At 47.2% G+C, this 10,687-nt stretch overlaps 1 protein-coding gene across 1 annotated transcript in view; it reads right to left on the bottom strand.

The window, feature by feature from the left end:
• Window positions 1-10,687, bottom strand: part of Tbc1d1 (TBC1 domain family member 1) — a 222,302-nt gene that overhangs the window by 19,262 nt on the left and 192,353 nt on the right. The window contains exon 18 of the mRNA XM_004642666.2: window positions 2,323-2,567. Within this exon, the coding sequence (XP_004642723.1) occupies window positions 2,323-2,567 (245 nt within the window). The remainder of the gene's footprint in view (window positions 1-2,322; window positions 2,568-10,687) is intronic.

The following is a 10,687-nucleotide window of genomic DNA, read 5'->3' as shown; positions in this document are numbered from 1 at the left end:
ATCTCGTGCTCCTCCAGGTGGTCGTAGAGGTCACGGTGGTAGTCGTGAAGGAGCCGTGAGAGCTGGTACATCTGGATCTGCAGGGTGAGACGTGTGTGGTGCTGAGAATCAGGCATCTGCTATGCAGACAAGCTCACCCACCCCATGGCAAAGTCTACAAGAATTACTAGCACTTGAAAGCTTCTATGCAGCTCAAGGTGCCCACTGGTCTTGGCTACTAATCCGCCCAACACGGGCTTCCTGGGAGGCTACTGCATACCAGGCTCTGGTTGGCCCAGAGTGCTAATGCTGGTCTCTGCCTCTTCCTTTTTACTCTTCGTGCACAGCCTGGCGAGGAGAATCTACACATCTGCCTGCGTAAAGCACTTCCCAAATTTGTAAGGTATGCATTCTTAGAAAAATTCAAATCCCAGGGACTTAGAAATAAAAAGCCAGCCCCTCTGTCAAGAGTAAACTAAGGGCACATCATGATTTCAGAGGAGGGCCACTGCCCACTATCACTTAGTCCCCTCTGGACTCCTAGCACTATGCAAAAGCCAGAACAACTGTAATTTTTTAGATTTATAAAATATGAAGTACATAGATCCTGGGCAAGTTAAACAAGAAGAGTCTGCCTTAAGGTGAATAAAATAACTTTTTTTAACTAAAATTGGACTCCGATGTTAGTGGTTCTCCCTTCAAGGATCAATGTGGCAAGTCATTCCAGTGTCTGGTGGCCCCATGACTTACAGAGGGTCAAAGGCCACGCCAGCTCTGAGCCCCAGTCTGGGCCTAAATAAATAAGCTAGTGAGGGTCAGTGTCTCACAAGATGCGCTGCGGCATGCGTGTACTACATATGACAGCACAATACACTCTTGTGAAGTACTAGTTGTGGCTCTTCTGTATTTAAAAAGCTTGATCAAGGCTACCAGTTGAAAAAGACGTGTTATGCCAAATTATATACAATTAAAAAAAAAAAAAAACTTCTCTCTGCTAACAGCTCCTGGAAGGACAGTGGGAGGAATGTAGGGAGAACCAGACAGTATGTGTGGACAGTGCTGTGTGGGTCAAATCTTTCAGTGAGGAAAACAGTTCCCTCTTATGAGATTTATGCTCACGTAGTTCATATTTACAAGTCCAAGCAAAGGGGTCAGGTACCGGAAACTCAACTCAGGTCCTCATATGAACTATACTCTCAGTCCTTTTATATAATTTTTTATTTTGAGAGGTCTCATTAGGTCGCTAAGTTGCCCAGGTTGGGCTCTAACTTAAGATCTCCTGCTCAGGGAATGTGCCACCATGCCCAGCCTGGCAAAGGGCACAACTTGGTGACCTCAAACTCCTTCTTCTAAAGATGCTTTCCAAGACTTCAAAGTCACAGACTCCTGCCAGGAAAGGAAGAAGTAATTATGCTTTAAGCACCACCTGGCACACTCCCGGAGCAGGACCAGAGCTCGCCCGCCTCTCAGGCGGCAGGTCCAGCACCTGGCATGCAGAATGAGTATGCTGTGCTTGGTTTCCTGACAGACTAGTTTGGTGATGGTGAGCCTTCTAGTGCCTTCAGTAATAGCAAACAGCCCGTTGTGACACACGTGCCACAGGTTTGCCACCACCAGATTACTTTATTAACAAATATTGACCTGTGCTAGGTCTATAAAGGCACTGTATGGAAACCAGAGAAATAGCTCTAGGCCAAGATCCCTCCACAACAAATGTGGTTACCAAAGAAACAAGACAGGACAACGTGACATCGTGTGCTTAGGGCAGAAGTGGGGGGACTGAGTGTCAGAGTGTGGTCACCTCTCCCTGGATGTGATATGAGCGGAACCTTGGACCATGGAGTGAGGGGAGTGCGAAGGCCTGGTCAGAGAGGGCTGAGGTGCCCAGGCTGAAAGGCAGGGCTGCAGGCCAGCACAGAGGGCAGGCCTCGGGGTGCGGCAGGCCTGGGGTTAAGCTCAGCTCAGCCCTGGCACTTGCTGGCTGTGTAACCAGGCCCTGTTATATGACTACTTTGGGCCTCCGTTTTCCTATCTACAAATGAGCTGGTTAACAGTGTCTTCCTGTGTGTTATTATGTAAGTGCATATAAAGCACATGGAACAATGCTGCACAGAGTAAGCAACAACAGCTGCTATAATGCTAACTGATGGCCACAAAACCCTCCTTTTGGGCCAGGGAAATAGCTCAGTAGAATAAGTGCTTGCCTGGTAAGCACAAGGTCCTGAGCTCAATCCCTGGTACCGCAAAAAAACCAAAAAAAAACTCTTCCTTTTCTGTACTTGATGGGGGCTAACACACATTTTTAGCTCTTATTTTTATAATGACATAAGGAACACATTATACCTGCAAAATAATCATGTCTGGCCGATACTGTTTCCGCAGTCCCATGTCAAACATAAGAAACTTGAGCATTTTAAATGCCTCTTCTTCACTCATATGAAGTAGCAGGATGCCCGCTACAAAGCTGAGGCCTTGGCAATATCCTACTTCCTGGTCGAGGAGTGAGTAGGCCTTCAGAATGTTGTAAAGGGACAGCTGCCCTGCTCCCAGCTGCGCAGAGAAGTAAGGGTGCGTAGGAAAGGTTCGTCCTGGAAAGAGAACACGGGAAGGTGTAAGAAAAAAAAGCCCACTGAACCAGAAATGCACTGTGCTTCAGGTTAAAACTGCTAGTTCCTTAACACTAACTCTGGTCTCTAAACAAGAGTAGCTGGTCCCTCCTGGAATGTTGGAATTTGAAATTTGCAATTAATTACTCTGTCTTTTGAGGGTGATTCAGGTGAAAGAAATCACAACTACCATGGAAGTGTGGACTTCACTGTAAGACAGAAGCAGAACTACTGAGCCCCTCATCCAGGCTCTGTTCTCAAGAAGAATGAAACAGCTGTGGTTTCCTGTACTCTGCCTTCTCCTGCCAATGCTGCTGAAGGCCTGGCTTGCTCTACACCCTCTCAGTCTACTTCTCCAGACCACACAGATCCTGCCAGCAACTCTTCTCTTCAATGTCTGTACCCTGAAGCCTTAGACGGTGTTCTCACAGGCTAAGGGGCAGCAAGCATTTTCTTTTATACAACCCAGTCATCTTCCAGAAAGCTTAAAAGATTCCCTGATCATTTTCATACAATACTGGTATTCAAATAAAACTTGAAGACTTTTCTTTTTGGGTCAAGGGACTTTTGTGGCTGATACCTGTTTAGGACAGTAGGTGCAACCAAACTGTAATTTGAGCTATAACTACAACTAGATTTCTTAGAACCACATGAAAAAGTTACAGGTAAAATTAATTTTAATGATTTTGTTTAGCTCATACAAGCTTTATAAACATGAGATTAATATAAAAATTGAGTTGCTTTGCTTTTTGGCAAGTAAGCCCTTAAAATCTATGTATTCTTTATACTGAGACTACACCTCCATTTGAACCACTGTATTTTAAGAACAAGGGTATCGCTCCCTCCAATTCTCAAAGCTCCTAGAGTCCCTTCCACTACACTACCCCGTAGTTCCCAGGCTGACAGAGTCCTCCCTGCCCTTGGCCAGAAGGCAGGCCCTTCTCCTTAGGTCTCAAACTCAAGTAGGAGGGAGAAGCCATGGGAGTGATATGACACAGGAGAATGCCAGGAAAGGGCCCAATGTTTGGGTTTGTGATTTCAAATTTAAGCAGCCAATGTGATCTTTTGCACTGCACCCCCTTGGGGTAGACAGCACCTCTTAGAGGAGCAGAGCTCATGCCAACAGGCCCTGCTGCAAGAGCTACCTTCCTCTCTTAACCCTCCTGGCATGGCCAGGCCAGCTGGGGAGGACACCGTGCTGATCTGGCTTCACGGGTGTGTGTCCTGAGAGTCAGGCTGGTGCTGTGTCAGGAAGGACCTCATGAAGCGTTTAACACCCTGCTGCCACTGCCTTGGAACCCCTAATTTTTGAACAAAGGAGTCTGCACTTTCATTTCACAATAGGCCCGGCAAATGAGACCCCCTACCTGGGAGAGGAAGCCTGCTAAGCTGTCCACAGAGGAGCTCTAGCGACCTTCCCAGAGTCTTGCTCCCAGGGCCATAGCACATGAAAACAAAGCAAACCTTAGGCCAAATTCTGCCAAACACAGGACTTCTATTATTCACAAGCTAATGGGGCAGAGTCACGCAGAGTTTCTTGTGAGCTCTGTCCTCAGCCTCTGACAATCATTTCTTGGGAAGGGTTCAGCTGGATGAGGACACTGTGCAGTCTGACAGCCAGGCCATCCATGGTCTAGTCACCTTGATGCTAAACAGAGCATGGGGTCATGAGACTGATGGGCACTGGCCACACATTCTGCTCCAGTCACCAGGGCAGGCATGGATGCCTATACCAACTACAGATCTTAAAGATACATTTCACTGATAAAGGCTTGCCTTTAGAATCATTTATAAAAAGGCCAACCCCCTGAGGGGCATTTCATTGGTATTTCTAGCACCATCTATGGTAGCTACCAGCTCTGAATAAAAATTAGTTCTCTCAACCTTGGCTTTCTCTCCTTTAAAATGGGAGGAAGGCCTGCCCGGCAGAACTGGGAGAGCACGGGCTATGTCTGACGTAAGTGGCTGCTCTGAAGGAGCTCAGTCATGCACCTGCAGCTATACCAGACACTCTCAGCTCCAACCAGGACAGAGAAAGAGGGGCCTGCATCCGACAGTTCTGCAAGGCCAATGCAAAATGGCTTATATTTAACATAAAAGGGCAACGTTACACTACTATCATGTTCCACAGAACCTGAAGATCTTGCTACTAATAGACTTCCAGGGGGTAAAGGGAAGTTTCCCCCAGCAACTGATTTTTCACAAAACTGAGAATTCACAAACATGTAGAATTGAAAGCTGATACAAATTCCTAATCAGCATCATCACCACCACTCCTTTTAGGTTCACTAAATACCAGTGAACCCCAAGCTCTCTCATCTGGAGTTCCCACTCAAAATGGCAAGTCGTCCCTGTCATGGAGCTGCAGAAATGATAACTGATTTTACTTTTGCCAGAAACCTGTCCTGCACAAGCCTGGCCAAGTTGAAACAGATCTGTCAGTATGCTCCTTGGAGATTTCCAAATGCAATGTCGTGTTCCACACAGGGCAGAACTTGGCTCAGGAAGACAGGGACCCCAGTCCACACTGGGCGGGGAGGAGCCCAGGCGTCTGGCCTTCAGCTCCTGACTGGTGGGAGAACAAATGGCACCGGTCTGACTTTGTCACTCAGTCCCTGCTGCACCATGCATTTTATTCTGGTCTTTTCTTTTAGGTCAGCCATTGTCAACAGTGGTCAGTCTTAGAACCTGGGAGAGATCTCAAGGCCTTTTCAGGGGCCTATAAAGCCCCTTCCCCCCTCAACTATAGATCTGTACAGACTCAGCTCTTAACCTTCTTTGTCACATAAATAACCAAACAGAATGAATGAACCCAAAATAATCCAGGTGATTCTATTAAATCACATATTACATTAAACAGTCTTTAAATGTCACTTTTCTCTTTTATTTGAAATTAGTCATCTTTAATACTGGTTTATCTCAATAAGTTTATTACAGTTTTTCTAAACAAGTGTGTTTTTAAATTGTCAGCTTGGACCTGGGATATAGCTCAGTGGCACAAATACCTGCCTGGTAAGCGCAAGGTCCTAAGTTTGTCTGGATTCCCAGTGCCAAATAAATAAATAAATAAATAGTCAGCTTTATTTTCTAAGGTGGTAAATAACAGTAGCAACTATCAGTGTAAGTAAAACCTTGTTGAGTCACTCTACAACTTTAAGGATGAAAGAGACCCTGAGGTCAGACCTGGGCAAACACTGTAACTTACCCAGTTCCCTGACTATACACCAGGTAAAGAGGAAGTGGCAGGTGCCTTGGGAAGAGAATGGATTATGTGGCTCAGAAACGCTCTGGACAACCCATATCCATAGCACCCAATGTGGGGTCACAACATTCTAGCCTGGAAGGCATTAAAGAAGCACTGGGAAGAAGGAAGCACATAGTTCATGGAGGCCACACCCAGGACGTTCACCCGCAGTGGGCCCTGGAGCCGGGCGTGGTGCACACTTGGGGCCGCAGTAAGCTTTCCACACTCCACTGCTCACCAAAGGCGGTGATTATGAGCACAACACTGCTGTATGCTGAACATTTATGACAAGATTTTGGTCTTGGTCTGACTGTCTGCCTCAAAGGTCTCTAGGCTCAGCAGGAGAGCGCATCACCCCGCCTTCCCACAGCAGTACACTGGCTCTGGAAGATGCCAGCTTAGAGAGGTAGACTTCATTTCGCCAGCTCAGAGGAAAACTGGATTAAAAACTGTATACAGTCCCTCCTGCAAAAGGACTGAAATGAGGCGCCTGCCTCTTCCAACTATATTTTACAATTTACCACAAAGTAGAGAATGATTTCCTTTCAATTTCCAACTAAAGTGTTCACTTTCACAGACAAAATCAGGATAAGATTGTTAAATAGAGTGGTAAATGAGGGCACAAAGAAATACACTTAATTATATCGAAAGCAAGCTCATGTGTCTAAGTGGAGAACCATGCGAGAGAGGCTGACAAGGCAATCCACAACTCAGATGTGTTCTACGTGACCAGGACCCTAACCTTCATGAAGCGCTCCTAAGGAAAGCTACTCATCTGAGGAATGTCTTTCCAGGACTGACCCTCGTGTTTCCCATCACATGTTGAAGAAGAGCCGAATCCTGGGGTCCCAGCAGGCACTATATTAGGTTACCTGGTGGCTTGTTAATTAAACCTGTATACCCCAGGTGGCCGCTGTGTTGAGTCTTGCAGTCAGCAGCAGAGCAGGCAGGATGGTGGCCTCAGGAATGTGTTTATGAGCTCAAGAGATCTGCAGGTAGGTGGTCCCTGCCCCACGTGATGAGAAACACCATCCAAACTTAGAGTACATCTTGCCTTACTCTATGCAAAGCCAAACTGGCTTCAACTTGGGCAAGACCTCTAGTTGGCTTAGAATCATCAACTACAACTGCAGCTGTTGCAAAAATGGACCACCTGCAAAGCTATTCAGTCTGGCTGTGGCCCTGAAAAAGCTGACTGACAAGCTTCTTCCTTTTGCTCCTTTTCCCAGGAGCCTGCCTGCAGGTTCCTCTATCTGGACTGGAAACCAGCAGTCCTACTGACTCTCTAACTCCTGGACCTGGTTCCTCATTTGCAGGAGGAAGAAAAACCCACAAGCAGGTGACCTGCAAGATTCCTTTCTGGAGGAGGGCCTATCTATCATTGTAAAATCTTTAACATTTGGCTCTAAGCACACTTTGAAAGAAGGGATTGAAGCGGGAAAGAAACGCCCTTTGTATCACTCTTGAGACTATTAAATAATGTGCCCCTCAGCTGTCCAGTGGCTGCCTTCCACAGGAACGTGTGATTCCTACAGGACCTGTGAGATCACCATTAACATGCTGGTGCAGACACAAAGAAGAGAGTGCTCTTTTCTGAGCCACTGATTTCCAGGAACCACCTGATTAGGCCCAATGACTGCTGGAATTGGCTCCTGGGGCTCTGTGAGCACCTGTGCCCGCCCCTGCCGTGCAGGACCTCAAGTCCAGTACCCTACAACTGATCATGGTGGGAAGCTGGAGAGCAAGGGAATCTGTACACAGTAAACGCCAGGGCTCTTCTGAGGGCTCTGCGGGAGGCAAGTGTTAAACGTGTACTAGCACGCCATTGATGGGCTTCAAGGGTGCAGGAAGAGTTCATTTTATTTTTTCCTTTTGTCACCTGAATTTAGTTCTATCACTCTGAGTAACAACAGCATCCTTGGAATGATCAAACCAAGATAATTTCATGATATGACCTTGATAAGGTTTCACAGACCCAGGCAGACCCTTTGGAATGGCCCATGTGGCCACCAGTACAGGAATGAATTAGGCTCTGGAAATGCTCAAGTGGTCGGTCTCCTTAGAGCGGAGCCCCAAACCAGACAGACTGGTTATTGCCTAATGAGGTGCTGCATGATAAGTACCAGGCCCTTTCTGTCTTTCGTCATCAAGGTATTTAGTTTTTCTCACATCAGACTTGAACCCAAAGATGACAGAGAGACAGGGAGCAGCACCCCTACCACCAGGCAGGGCCCAGCGCCCAGCCATGCATCCAGGGGGAAGAGGCCACCAGCAGCCTGGCAAGCAGAAGCAAACAGCAGACTTTCAGCTAGCTCTTTCACTGTGGAGGTTCTGTCACCCTCTGTCTTAGCTGGACTCTAAAGAAGCGAGGAGGACATTCTCTTCCTCGACATTTGGATTACAGCTTCTTTTCCAGCAGACAGGAACAGGTGTGGAACCTTTGGCTGAGGTACATCAGTGGAAGTACAAACCACACGACAACTCTCCTGCCAGATCCCAAACCTGAATACCTCCCCTGACATGGCTTTGCCCCTCACACAACGTGAGATCTGGTAAGTAAAGTGCAACGATCACTGATACTGTAACAGTATCACTGATACTGTAATTTCGACTACACATACCTGTGAGTGTGCTACGAAGACAGGCAGCTAATAAGCACATGGAGTTTTCTGATTTAATTATTAAACTTGAACTTTGAGTTGTTCATAAATTAGTTTCAACATGTTTTCAACAGCAGTAATAAAGACACTGGAAAGATGAATCAAATAGTTTTTGCTCATGATATTGTTACCTAGACACTATTATTAATAATAGAAAAACAAATCCTTGCTTATTATTAAATTTTAGAATGTGTAGAAATGCGATAAGGCATTAAACTCAAAGAAAAACTTGAAAATATCTCCATTAGATTTTTATAAAACCTGTCTTCCCAGAGAGAACCATCCACGGGTTCTCAACTGCACCCTAGTTGTGCCACCACTTTTAGGCAGTGCCCAAGTTTGGGAACAACTGTTTTCAGGGTGAACAGATGGCGACGACTACATTAGGTCAAATGTTTCTGATGAGCACCTGGAGAACTACGGATTGCGACCACTTCTACCAGCCAGACACCAACACACGCACTTCACAAATCAAGGTCAAAATGTCTCCCTGGTTTTATGTTGCCCTCCTTTTTAAAATGTTATGAGAGGGGCCGGGGGGATGGCTCAGTGGAATAAGCACTTCCCTGGCACGTGCAAGGGCTTGGGTTCAATCTCTGGTTCCGCCCCCCCCCAAAAAAAAGTTATGAGAAAAATATTTTTTAAGATATTTTTACTACTATAAATGATATTTTCCACGTGGCCCAACACAATTCCTCTTAACACAGCCCATAAAAGTCAAAAGGACAGACACTCGTGGCATAGATAAATGGAAAGCACAAACAACTGATGTGGAGCGGGCCTTGGGAGATGGAAGGAATGGGCCCCGCCTGGCGGTGTCCACATCAGGCCTCTGTGGCCCCTGCGGCAGAAAGACATCTGGGATGCTAACCCCAGGTCTGGGCCAATACCCAGCTTTCCTAGTTAATGGGAAGAAGAGCTGACCCCAAGGAGGGTGTCTGTAAACCCTGGGGAAGTTCAGCAAGGTGTCTTGGGAGACAGAGTCTGGCAGACAGAGGTCTTTTAGGTCCTAGGCAAAGTGCTGGAAGGGCATTCCCAGAGGAGGCCAGGTCAGAACTGAGCAAAAGTGGGGTCAGTGCCATCACGTCAGGGAGCTCCAGCTGGCCTCCAGGGTGCCGAAGGGAGAAAGCAGGGACAGTAGGGATGGGGAGAGGCAGAGTGGATGCAGCCAAGCCCAGTCCTGCCTGTGAACCAGGGGCCTCTGGACAGAGGGGAGGCTGCCTGTGGTGCAGCTCAGAGCATGTGTCCATCTGGGAGAGGCCAGACAGGCGTGCTGATCTGGCCTTTCTCCTCTTGCTGCAGAAAGGTAACCGTATCTGAGCAACAGGGCAGGGGGCCGCCTGCGGGGCATGAAGGGGTCACTGAGGGAAACTAAGAGAAGACAACGTTGAAACCAAAGTGATTATGGGTCCTCCACTTCCCCTCCTTTGTACAAAGGGGTGCAGCGGGCAACAGAGGCCTTCTGTACTCTCCTGCTTTTAACCCCGCCCTACATTTATTCTTCACTTCATAGCACAGGACAAGAGCCTGATGCCATTTGCTCTGTTATTCAGCACATCAGCAAACACGGCTTCTGCCAATTCACCAAACTGTTGTCCTCAGGGGCAGTGGGACAAATGGACTCTGACCCCACCAAGGCTCTTGGCGCTCTCTTCACCAGGCCAGCCGTCCCCATAGCAACGCAGGCCTCCGGGCTCAGCGGCCTTGGGATAGCAGGGCCCTGCTCTGGCACAGTGTGACGGTGGATTTAGATCCTGGCCTCCTCTCAGATGGGGGTGGGACTGTGATCCACACAAGATTTCTCTGTGACTCAGTTTTCTTATCTCTGAGAGGATAAGGGGCAGCTTTTCAAGGCTGTTGTGAACATCACAGCAGGTTGCAGCACTTGGTGGTACCGCACAATCAGCACCTCAAAAAGATTTACTGCATACCTACCGTGCGATGGCACTATTGAGGGGCTCCAGGTAGAGTGGTGAAATGGCCCAGTCTAACCCAAAACGGCTGCTTGGCATGGGAGAGGAGAGAGGCTCTGAGGTCATAGCTCAGGAGCAAATCGGCTGTTTCATTTTGAGCTGATTATTTAACCTCTCTGTTTTAATTTTCTCAATGATATCCATGTGATAGTGTTGCAGGGATTAATAAAAGCAGATTAAATACTGTTTGAAGATTAATACAAGGACATCAAGAAATCTTCACAA

This window comes from Octodon degus, unplaced genomic scaffold (genome assembly GCF_000260255.1).
Source record: "Octodon degus isolate 3935 unplaced genomic scaffold, OctDeg1.0 scaffold00158, whole genome shotgun sequence".
Lineage (NCBI taxonomy): Eukaryota > Metazoa > Chordata > Mammalia > Rodentia > Octodontidae > Octodon > Octodon degus.
The sequence above is the reverse complement of the archived record's forward strand: the minus strand, read 5'-3'. Positions and strand labels throughout refer to the sequence as shown.